The sequence below is a fragment of the Python bivittatus genome, unplaced genomic scaffold (assembly GCF_059951505.1).
Source record: "Python bivittatus isolate LINGU-HERP-01145 unplaced genomic scaffold, Pbiv_v1 ctg000340_np1212, whole genome shotgun sequence".
Taxonomy (NCBI): Eukaryota; Metazoa; Chordata; class Lepidosauria; order Squamata; family Pythonidae; genus Python; species Python bivittatus.
In genome coordinates this window covers 22,682,763-22,695,967 of record NW_028277056.1, presented here as the reverse complement: position 1 = coordinate 22,695,967, position 13,205 = coordinate 22,682,763, and the positions used below count along the sequence as shown (strand labels likewise).

The following is a 13,205-nucleotide window of genomic DNA, read 5'->3' as shown; positions in this document are numbered from 1 at the left end:
TTCCAAAACATTCTCCATTTCATTCTAATTCTTGGGCCAATACTGACTACTTATCCAGTTATTGACTGCTTCTGTAGGTACAATTTTGAACACAATATGCTTCTTCCTCCTCCCTTTTTTCCTCCTCCTCCTCCTCCCCCTCCCTGTCCCCCTCCTCTCTACCAGACCTTATGGGGGAGATTTTGAGAGGACGCCTGTATCGTCAATAGCCAAATGTCTCTCATGCTTGATTTCTAAAAGCTCAGTGATAGTCAATTAGTGTGCCACTTCAAACATTTCTCCTATTCAGATGTTACAGAATCTCATCATTCATTACTGTGTCCTATCAACTACGATTACCTTGTTTACAACAATATACACTGGTGCATTTGGAGTCATCAAAGGCAGGAAAAAAACCCCAGGATATCTGCTGAAGTGCCATATTTTTTTCACAGTCATGAAAGAAACAGGAATCCTCTTTCTTTCACTTATAGCACACTAGTAGTTTCTTAAACATATTCAAGAATCCAGTGATATTGTGGCTTCATATATGGAAGCACAGGCAGGGCTGAATGTACTCATCTCACTAGGATACAATAGCATAATCGATCAGTAGTTTTGCAGAAATTAAAATTCCATGAATGTTGTAAAGCAATTGCAGAACACGTGCCTCCACTGGAAGTACCCTTAGTACAAAAGGAAAGTGTAACAATTCTTCCTATATAGCAGTTGGCTTGGAACAGCCTCTTAATACTCTCTTCATCTGTCCCCCCTGCTCTTCTGTTTCCACAGCACAATATACACTAGTGTCTGGACCACCTTCCTTGGTTTACATTAGGCTAGCCAGCATACAGACAGTGCTTTAATAAAGGAGACACCACAGTGCTATAATGTTTTGATTTCCATCATAATGTGCATACTGTTTGATGTACACTGACTCACTTCTGTCCATAGGTAATCCATAGTAGCATAGTTCGTAGCTTGCCAATTGAGAAATGAGCATAACAAAATGTGATGTGCTTTTAGTTTGTTAAATAAGCATGACAACTGAAAGATGACTGGGGAATTCTGGGAATTGAAGTCCACATGTCTTAAAGTTGCCAAGGTCAAGAAACACTAGCCTATAGAATGTCCCCTGTCAAACACAGACTTTTATTCCTAGTGTGTTTGATAGTAAATCTTTCTTACTTGTAATACACTGTGTGTCCAAATCAGTACATCGGTTCTGAGCTGTAACATTTTCCTGGAAGTAGAAAATTGCCTAATACAAGCTATGCTGTGGGATTTTTGGGGGCCCTGAAAAGAAATGCTAGCTCTACAGAAAATGAGTGTCTGCTTTAAAATGCTGGCATGTGTTGTCCTGCTATATACAGTATGGCTGTCTCTCTTCTTTTACTGTCATAATTTTGAAAAATAGAACATCAGTTAAATTGTTTCATCTCTAGCATTTTGTCACTTGAAATACAACAGCACTTCACTCAAATATAAACTTTCACTGCAATATATATTTAGTGTCAGAGATCCTCACCCTGAGTTGGGTATAGAGTATATTCAGATTGGTTTATTTCTTTTGGACCTATGAAAGTTTCCCCAAAAGTAGCCCAGGCCATGCTGAGAAGCAATATTAGACCTTCAAAATGGCTTTCAAGATCATTTGGGAGATCAGCCACACTCAATCCAACTTGTCAGAGTAGAACTGTTGTAACAAGGGTACATGCTTTTAAAAGGGCAGTGATAGTATAAATGAAAAATAACATCATGGGAAGCCTAGGGAGATGACCAAGATGATTAACTGAAGTTTTCAGAAGAGGGAAAATTGAGATTTCCTATGAGTTAAATTTAACTACCTGAGTATGCAGGTATGTCTTTGAAGACCTGATGTGAAACAGTGGATATGCTTCCTGGCAGAAATAAGCTATTAGTATTGCCTCCACTTATGATCTATGTGTATATTTGTATATAAACCACTTACCTTACTTAACTCACATGCTAGTACGGTACTACTTAACTTTCTGCAATTTAGAACTCAACAGTACATGGAACAGAAATTGTCAGATATACAAGTGGGATTCAGAACAGGCTGAGGCACCTATGGTCACTGCTAACATCCAATGGATAATGGAAAAGCAAGAGAGTCTTAAAAATATACCTATTTTTGCTTTATAGATTATAGAACAGTTATTGACTGGATATACCACATCACACTTAAATACCCCTTAAAAACATGGATGTACCAAACCACAAGAAGAAGTTATATGATGACCAACAACAGTAACATAATAACATAATATAACATTATATGTAATATAATTAATTATAATAACATAATAACAGCAACAGACTGAAATATGGAACAACTAAATGGTTCATAACCGGGAAAGAATACAGCAAGGTTATAATTGTCACCTGATTTGTTTATATGCAGTATATATGATAAATGTGGGAGTAGAAGAAACAGAAATCAGAATTAAAATTGTTGGGAGAAACATAAATAACCTTAGATATGCTGATGATATATTTTGATGGCTGGACGCATGAAAGACTTAAGGAATTTCTTATTGAAGGTGAAAGAAGAGAATGAAAAAGCTGGTCTGCTGATCAGCATTAATCCTCCCACCCCCCTGAAGATTATGTCAACAGGCAATGCCATCCTAATGCAAATAGGCAGGGAAGATATTAAAATAGTAGTAGACGTTACAGGGATGATGACTATGATCATGAAATAAACAGACATCTCATATTTGGAAGAAAGGCTATTATGAATCTGGACAAAATATTGAAGTGCAGAGGCGTTGCGCTGATAACAAAGGCAACTTAAATATGGCTATGAAAAACCTGACTATCAGAAAAAAATTGTTAATTGTGGTGCTAGAGAAAATTGGTGAGACTACCTTGGACTGCAAGAAGATCAAATCATTCAATACTAGATCAAGTAAGATCGGAGTGATCAAAGGAAGCACTAATAATTAAGCTAAAGGTAAATATTTAAGAAATATAATGGAACGGCACGAGTCTCTGGAGAAGATCCTGATATTTGGAAAAATGGAAAGCAATAAAAAAAAGAGACTCTTAGAAAACAAATGGCTAGATACTATCACAGATGACGTAAGCTGATAAGAATTCCAAGACTTAGCTACTGACAGACAATCCTGGCAAAATGATGTCCATTAGATCATGAAGAGTCAGAAACAACTGAACAACAATTAAAACAAATATTGTCATAGCAATATGAGATGGGACGGCTCTATCTTCTAAATGAGACCATCAATACTACCCCTGAAACACTGAGGAAAAATTTCTCATTCTCCATGAACTAATGGAGGATAGGAAATTGAAAAAAAGCGTGACAAATTTTGTACATGTCTACCTACCAAAGGCAGTTACTGTACATTAGAGGAAACAATGAAAAGCCTTTTAGGTATTTTACAGATAAGGCAGCAAAGAAGTAATGCTATATATTTTTCAGGCAGTTGCAAAAACATGCAGGGATGACATGATGCTTGGAGGTTATGGTGAACTATCAAGTAGTATTTTAAAGATTGTATGGATAACTTCTTAAAAGTGTGCTACATTACAAAACTAATCATCCCATAACTTTACATTCAGAATAGTTTATTTTCATATTTTGAAAGACTGGAAAGAGGTAAATAGAGACTTGATCTTAGAAAGAGATACAATTCCATTACAGTATATCCCTTTAGGATCATGTGAATAATTGACTAAGTGTTGTTAAAAGGGCTAAGGAAAAGTATTTATGCTATTGAACCTTGACAAGGATCCTTTAGGGTATTCTATATTAAATTATGCAGTTTCACAATCAGAATGTAGGCTGCCAAAATAAATGTTAATCCATTGATTGTACTAATCTTCATTGTGTTGGGGAAGGAGGAGATAGAATTTGGAAATGCCTGCCTGTGCTATTTTTATTTGCAAGTTGATTTGTACAGACATTTAAACATTTCCAACACCCCTCCAATTTATCTGACTAATTGAGGAATAATTTTAGCTCATTAAAAATATTTTCATTGAGTACTCTTATTAATCAGGCAAATCAATACTATAGCCCTAAGTACACATGCATATATTCACCTGACCTTTTCATTTATTGTTCACTGTTACAAACTGGTTGTCTCCACTAGTGGCTTTTTAATTATGTACAGATGTAGAAAACAATATTGCAATTGAATGCAGGGACTGCTGACAGAGAAGTAAAGGAAAAGCAGAACACAGACTTGTACGTGAGCTAAAAATTCAGGATTTATTTTTTCTTCTTATATTATCTATAGAAAATGTGATGCTTGGTAATATGGTATAACATTAAAAAAAGAACCATGGTTGGAATAGTTGGTACATTATGCATAACATGAAGCATTTCTTGACAGATTAAAGTCATCTATTTCTGAAATAGCTTCCATATTTTAAACTTTTAACAACAATGTCCTCATTTTGGAAAACAAAACAAAACATGGTTTTGTTCCATCCAGAGATAATCTGATACAATTTGCTCTGTCTGCTCATATAATGAAGCCTGCTTACTGATGCTTGACTGTCTGAGATTTAATGTTTATAGAGTTTGTGTTCATGCAGGGCAACCTAACAAATAAATAACCCTTCTGTCTTCTTCTTCCCCATTTCCCCTAGTCAATCAGAAAAAATGTATAACATTAATATAAGAGGCTTTGTAAGCAATGCTGGGAGTAGCTTTTGAAATGGTCACACAATGGAAAAAGACATTGCTGCTTTAACCATTTAAAAGGAGGCACACACCTCTTGCTCAGCCTTCTACAGATTTGAATAGTCTTGGAATTATTCCAGAAAGTCATATCTTAATAATTTCCCACCTACAAATTTAAAACTTTTTCCAAAACAAGTGTTCCCAGTTTACAAATACCTGGTGAATGGAGCTTGGTAGCTGATACTACCAGCCTCTTGGGGGATGAAATGGTAGGTCTGCTGGCCTCCTGATCTTTCTGTCCTTCTTTTTTTGTCCCTGTAAAAAAAAAAAGATATATGTATATGACTGAACATGAAACACAGTTATATGAAGGCACTCTAGGACTTTGTCTTCATATGCCATAGGTAAGTTCGCTAAACACGTGAGGAGGAAACATGCCTGCTTTATGATCAACAGCTCCTTGTGTTTGTACATATAATCTATACAAAGAATCATAGGATTATAGAGCTGGAAGGGAAGAGGCCACCTAGGCCACTGAGCCAAATCCCCTGTGTGGTGCAGAGATGAGGCATCTGCAGGTGGCAGTAGCTAGTTGATCTTTAAAAAGCTAAGTAGGGTCAGACCTGAGTAGTATTTAGATGGGAGAAAACCAAGAAATTGTAGATGAGTCTGGGAAATTTAAAAAAAAAAAAATCCCAGAGCTAACAATGGCAAACCTCTATACTGTTGGAGGCCAGTTCACTATACAGTAACTATCCCCCTGATAAGGAATTTGTGGTATTCTTTTGAGTATGTCTTCTGGTTTTCATATGTATTATTTATTTAAATCCAAGTTACATATTGAGGAGTTGCATACCATTCAGACTTGGTTCATTTGGGGTAGTCAGTAAGACTACTCCCTTGGAAGGAAGGGAGGGAGGGGGGAAGTGAGAGAACAGCACATGCCAGTCAGAGTCAAGCTCAACTCAAGGGAGACTTCACATTATTCAAGGATGAGGAATATGGACAGGTGATGAGGCAAAGGAAGGGTTGATCATTGTGTGGAGAAAAAGCCTAGCATTTGGTTCTATTCAGTCCTTTACTAAATGCTGGAGTTTACGACTGAGGCATTCATCATCCATGTGCCTTGATTCACACAGACAAACTTATTTTACTATTGACAGAACATTGCATGGGTAGGTTTTTGTTTAACGAGGAATCTTGTAGAAGCAAACAGGTGTCTTCAGCATATGTGAAATTTCCTTGCTTTCTCTGAAGTAAAAGCTACTTTCTGGACTTGAGGTCTATATGAAAATATCTTAATGCTGAAGGTAATCCTTAAAGGTTCCAAAAGCAGAAGAAATATTGATGGAGCTAATAATGGCTACAGAAGACACCACCCCCCACTTTTTAAAATTGATTCCATCTTTAGTGTCCTACAGTAGATATAGTTTGCTATTTTTATCATGTTGCACATTTCCAGGCAATGTACAAAACTAAAAATATTTCACAATATGATAAAATTCAATAGTAAAACACATCATCATGGCTTACTAGTATATACTGTATACTATCCATATCCACATACACATATGTATGGAGATCTTACACGCATCCCAGGCTCACTTCCTCCATTGCTCCATCAATTGATGGAGATTTCCTCTGGATGGAGTAAAGTGAAGCTTCCTTTCTTAGTGTTGAATCACCGAGTGAAGCTTATTTCTAGAACCTCTTTGAACATTAGGAGAAAGGAAGAGGCATGGGAACAGGATTGGGGAATGAGTCAAAATCCAGAGAAGAAGCTTGGCAGGTTAGGTTATGAACCATCATAATAAATGAATTGGATTACAGTCCGGATTCCCCTTACATGTTCTAAATCAATTTGCTACACACAAAAACACAAGTCTTTTTTTTTTTTTTTTTTACTATTTAAGAATTGAGAATGGAAGAAAGAGTTGTTTGATAGCACATACTGCTGTATAAAGTACTACTGGCATTATAAATTATTAAACCACAATTCAAATGAACAGCTGCTTCTGATGAAACTGAGTAAGATTTCTTTTTAGAATCTCTCGCTGGCATGTGCACATACATGGTGTAGTAAATGCACACACACAAATACAGTGCTGTCATTGAGATGCCTGAGATCCTGGAAACCCTCTGTGAGTTTCCACACAACAATGGATTAAATCAGGGGTGCACAACCTAAAGACCAAGGAGAGCATGTAGCCCACAAATCTCTCTTTCCCACTCCCCCAACTTATTCTGAACCCAATTACTGGAAATCAGTGGCAGAAATCAGTCCCAGTATTTTGAGGCAGCAAGCACATGAACTGCAAGTCCCCAAATAGGTCTGACCCACTTTTTAAAGAGCAAGCCTCTAAAATTCTGTTAGAGATCTAAAAAAAAGCAGATAATCCTGACATCACCCCTTTGTGTCACATAGGGTTACACTCCTGCCCCTGAAAGATTGTTCACCTCTTGATTAAACGCACAAACATGCTGATCCACCATAAACCAACTTCCTATGTTCCTATAATTCTTGGAACTTTCAAATTAAAAAGTTATTCAAAATATATTTGAGCAGACCAGACCAATTCCCTATATGAAGGCAAGTTATTTATATCTTTCTTTTTTCACAGATCTGTAACATGGCCTATCCATCTACTTTACTCTATTCCAAAACAACAATAACATAATAATTATATATTTTTTTAAATCAAGTGCTGATAAGTTACTTTTAATTTCATAGAAGCAAGTAAATAAACCTGTGTCACAGTATCTCCCGATGCACGATTTTATTAACCTAGATTGATCCAGGCCACAGGAGAAAAGTATCTTTAAAAGTATGTTGGTCCGGGGCAGCGTTTTTCCTTTGAGAAAGGAAGGATGGCTCAGAAAAACATGCTTCCAAATTATTTGGGTTATCTGTGCAGAAGTAGTAAGGAATTCAATAGGGCTCTTCCCAGTAAGTGTCTATAGGAGCATAACCTTAAGAATGGGAAAATAGATCACTGTTCGGTCAAAGAAGAAAAGGGTTTTTTGCTACTTAGCTTTGAATTTTTTTAAAAATAATACGTTTATTTTCAGTCTACAACAACTGGCAGTAATGAAGTAGAAACCAAGTTCAAATTAAGCAATCCTATTGGGTGAAGGAAAAAAGATATTTAAATAATGCATTTTACATCCTTCTTTTGTATTTACTAAATCGCCTCATGGAGAAATGACTCAAAGAACAGTCATACTTGTCTGAATATTATTAGTTTGAACTATGATAATATTATTATTATTGATATGATAATATTATCATTATCATAAACTAGCATATTGGTTTGAACTATGATAATATTACTGTAACAATAGAAGAGAATATATGTAGCCCAGGGTTGAACTGTGGAGTCCTTGGAGTTCTCTGAGCTTGGTTGTTTTCTTGCAGACGTTTCGTTACCCGTCTAGGTAACATCTTCAGTTACATCCAGACAAACAATCAAGTAGTAAACAACAGCCTAATTTAGGAACTACCAAGGAAAAAACAACTCCCCCACCAACACTGACAGGGTGAGTACTGTGTATAAACAGAGAGCAAACCCCACTCCCTTCTAACACTGAAGATGTTACCTAGATGGGTAACGAAATTTCTGCAAGAAAACAACCAAGCTCAGAGAACCCCAAGGACTCCACAATATTATTGTAAGTTAAAAATGTGCTCCCTTTATAACATGTAGCTTCAATGATTTCAAATAACCATAATATACTAAAACCTGCTTTTCTAACACGTAGCAGTTCAGGCATTAAGAATATGATCTCATGAAGCATTAAAGAAGCAAGAATATTTTGTTCCATTTTTCTATATTAGGAGGATTAAAATCCTTCATTAACATTTCTTTTCAAAAACTTCATAAAGTCTGGAAAACTATTTAAAAAAGTAAAAGGGAGCTTCTAGTTTGTGTGCCAAAAAGAGAACTTTGAATAAGTGCAATAAAAGAGAAAAGGATTCACCTGGTTAAATTCTTAAAGCCCCATTAGAGTCAGTAGGATTTTAATAGACTAACTGTGAAGAAGTGCAGAGTAAGGAAGTAAAAAGAGATTGTTCAGTCTGAAATGCAGAGAAAACCTACAGAATTATTTATAATCCATTTGAATGTAAAAGAAAATGTTCAGCCAAGTGGTACATTGTTAACGGACTAAACTGGTTGAAAGTGCACTTAAAATAAAGTAGCTTGTAGGTCAGCTACTTTATATTGCTCTGTAGAATTCAAGTAGTGAGAAACACAGGGCCAGGAAATCTGTGTACTACTAATTTGGAACTGAAAAAAATCAGATGCATGGATTCCAATTTAACCTTTTCACTTGTTGCCTTTTATCATACCTTGAGCATTGGCTTTCCAGTCTTTTTAAATGTTATGATGGAGTTGAGCAAATTTGTTTTTCTCCGCTGTATATGTTGAAACTATCAGTTCACCTGCTCTAAATTTCACTCATTCTCTTTCAGGAAAGAATGTGAAAATCCACTATAATAGGGCCAAAATCTGGTGGAATCAGAGCCAGACATCTTAGGTTCTAGTTCTCCTTTAGCTATAGCTATTTATTTGGTGATCTTGGGTGAATCATTATCCCAAGCTCAACCCCACTCACGGGGTTACTGCTGTTAGGGAAAAGTGGGAATATAATTTACTCTCCTCTTTCCCCTACAGAAATAAATAATCCTCCAGTACTCCTCAGTCACCTCATGAGTTCATAAAACTATGTTATCAATAGACTTTACAAATATTGAGTTTGTAACTCCAAGAATTCAGCGATGTTGACTGGGAGGTCTACAAGTATCCCAACAGAATTAGAAAGAACCAGATCTGAGGTTGAGGAAAGCTGTGCTAAACCCTAAAAGAAGTTTGCAGTTCTTTACTGGATAATTCTCAGTAATAGTCCTGATTAAACTGGAACTATAGCCCAAGTCACAGAATTTTGAAAACAACATTAACCAAATTACCAACTAATTTACCTTTTTTTTTTTTTACACAAAGAAAATCACTCTAAATCAGTTTGTATGAATAATCTCATGTATCTAGTTTGGAAATATCAATGTAACATATCATCTGTGAGGAACCTAAAAGTATACAGCCAAGGGGTTAGTCCCCATAATAGACCTGTTACATTAGTACTAATATGCTTTTAATGTATTACTGTAATGTATTAATGAGCACCAGGACCTGGATAGCTCCTAAACCTAATGCACTATATACAATCATCTAAAGTGCCTAAATTCCCTATAGAGGGTTGAACCGCATAAAAAAGATCTGGCTATGTATGTCTGATGAATCCCAATATGGGATGAAATTAGTCACATACTGTCAAAATAAGTTTCACCTCCTTCACTAATTTTGACTCCTCCAGAGATCCCAAGATTGATAGCTGATTCTGAGACATAGAATCAACATAATCTAAGCATGTAAACCAGGGTTCCTCAACCTTGTCAACTTTAAGACGTATGGACTTCAACACCCAGAATTCCCCAGCCAGTGTATGCTGATGTAAACAATGGTGGGAACAAGTTGGCAGGCAAGGGAGACAAATCCAGACATGGCCATATAAGGCCAAAGAGAATAACCTTGTCCCCTCCTTCTCTAGAAGAAGAACAGTGGTTGTTTTAAAAATCCAGACTTCAAAGGGGGAAGAAAGAGAAGTCGGGGGAAAACAGTAAGAACGTGCTGGAGGGAAGGCTGAAAGAAATGGGGTTTACCAGCTCCTCCTGACAAGCCAAATAAACAATCCAAAGTCTTTGATAATCCAATAATTGGTCTATGTTTGAAGCAAACTATCCACAGAAATGTTTTTATAGGTTAACAATTAACTAATGGAATTTCCAAGTTAAATGGGGGGATAGTTTGGTTTCCTGAAAAAAGGTTGTCATTTTATCTCTTCTTCCCTCTAGTCTGATAACCACAAGTAATCACATCCTTCATGAATAATGAAGCACTGCAGCATACCCTATTTGAGATAAAATGAGAAAAGAAAGACATATGAAATGTTATTTGGATAAAGAATAATTCAGGTCTGTTCTCGCTAGAAAATTAATCGGCAACCTGGGGTGCACAAGATAGATGGAATATGAATAAATAAGCAAATACAGATGGAAGATGATGGTTAGCCTGGAAATCAATTCTTCTCCTTTCCCTTTTGTTTCTTGACCTTCATGACTCCCCCCACTCTGGGAAAGTGATGGTTTTTGTCCTTTTCCTACCAAAAATAACTTAATGTTCTTGCTTGTTCTTTTGGAACTATATGTAAACTTCAAAACACATTTTTCAATCATTGCAAAGTGAGATACAAGAAACATGAACTCCTGATCCAGACTGGAACCAGAGTGCATGCAATAAAGCTAGCTCTTTTCCTGTTGAGAATCTATGTTCCCCCCATTCCCCATTGCTATTTGCTTCCAGTAAAATAAAAAACAAGCAAAAAGAGGAACACCTTATGGAAAAGAGTTCATTCTTCCCTTCCTCCCACTACACCACAGTCCTGATCAGAATAGGTGAGTCACATAACAGAAGCATTTTCTTTCTTTATTTTGCATGGCAATGGTAGTAAAACAAAAGTTGAGCTTCTCCCCCAGCTCAAACTCAGATCACAGCAATTGTGTGTGTGTGTGTGTGTGTGTGTGTGTGTAGATAAAGACATTTTGCCAACTGTGTTATGCAGAGATAACTTTTTAAGGATGGATGTAAAAAAACAACACTTTTAGTAACAACAGGATATAATTATTTAGATTAAAAAGTGCTATGCTATAAACTAAAATAATTGTTTTTATTATTCTCTTACACCAATGCCACTTCTGGCTCCAGTTCGAAGTGTCAGCTGTGAACTTTAATGGATTTTATGGCACTGGATCTGAACACTTGAAGGGCTTGTTGTAATTAGGAAAGGACCTCCTGCAGCAAAGTCCACCGTTTCAGTTGAAATAGGAGAACTACTTGCGAAAGATGGAACCTTCTTAGTGGCTGTGACTTAGCTGTGGGATAGCCTCAGAAGAGAAGATTCCCAAGAGCAATTTTAATGTCCTTTTAGAGTCAGGATATTTCCCCTCATATGTAGCTTTTACGTTTTCATACTTCTGCAAGTTATTGTTAAGGACAGATGATAATGTGGACACCATGCCACCTCCCGCACACATATTTTAACTGATGGTACTCTTAATTCACATTGACAGCTCCAGTGAGCCCCAAAATCCTGATGCCCCACCACCAAAGCTTACTGCTAAAGGTCCTTCTGCCTGCCATCACTGGGAAAGTGATGGTAGCTTTTCATCTGCCAACTGACTGGCAAGCCAAGGTATTTTTAAAGACTTGTGCTATCTTTAAAATTACCAGTTGTATAAACCAAACATCTCTCACCACATTCTCTCAAGTGGCTCTCCTAGTGTAATTTATTTCAACAGAATTAAAGGACAGGTTCCATATCATCTGCTCTTCTATTCACCTCCCCTCCTCCTTCTCCTAATCCATTTCTTTGACATACTAGCAAAGCTCCAAATATGCATAGGAAGATGATTTAATACAGTGTATCCAATTAAAGCTGCTCATTTCAGAGAGTGGAAGAAAACCAATCAGCTCGTGTCATCAAAACAATTTGCATAGCAATTATTTTCTAATACTCTGTCATCTCATGTAAGGTGCTTCTTTTCTCGTTTTGGTTTTTGATGGCTCAAATTGGTGGAGTGCTGCAGAACGATGAGATTTCTGTGGGATTAATTAAAGACACCTCATTTAGATGACAAGCAGATTCTACAAAAATACCAGATATATTGTTTGCCTCATCATCATGCTTTGTTTTAAATGAAAATACACAGGTAAAATGTTTTTCTCCTGATTAGTATACTTGATGTTGTTCCTTTACCAACTAATTCCTTATTTACTCCTTATCACATGATTTGACTTACTCAAATCTGCATAAATTCATGCATCATGAGTTCTTTTCTTTCAGAAGTTTTCCACTTGAAACTAAAATACACACCCACCGATTAACTGACTAGAATTCCTTCCATACACTATTTTGAATATATGGCAAAGGAGATTTTTTTTAAACACTGATCCAGATTTGGAAAATTGTTTGCTGCACCTCATTGAAACATAGTTTGTAGTTTCCTATGTCAGTCTTTGAAAATACAGCCCTATAGATTTCTACCAGAATTTGTAGACAAATCAGATTTTATTAATATGATCAAGAATCAGCAACAGAATTTGTATGCAGTGCAATGTTGATCTTAATTTTTCCCCATTAATTTTGACAGTAAGATGTGCAAAAATGTCTTGGATGTTAGAGTACTGCTACATAGAATTCAAGTTCTTCAGTGTTCTTCTCTTTTTGGATTCCTTGTTCATTTTCTCTCCCCCTTTTTTTCCCCATCACTGTCCATGCTCATTCATTATTCCATTCTTTTAATGAAAATCTTCCCTTATTTTTTTTAAGGAAGGAAACAAGTAAGTGTTTATTTTACATTTGTTATCTAGGACTGAAGGATAATAAATGTTGTGCATCATGTGTTTCCAGGGTCAGAAAGCCTTAAAAAATAATAAAA

General features: G+C 36.3%; 1 protein-coding gene across 1 annotated transcript in view; it reads right to left on the bottom strand.

Moving 5' to 3' along the window:
* MTUS2 (microtubule associated scaffold protein 2) overlaps nt 1-13,205 on the bottom strand; it is a 181,815-nt gene that overhangs the window by 61,034 nt on the left and 107,576 nt on the right. The window contains exon 5 of the mRNA XM_088140698.1: nt 4,871-4,969. Within this exon, the coding sequence (XP_087996824.1) occupies nt 4,871-4,969 (99 nt within the window). The remainder of the gene's footprint in view (nt 1-4,870; nt 4,970-13,205) is intronic.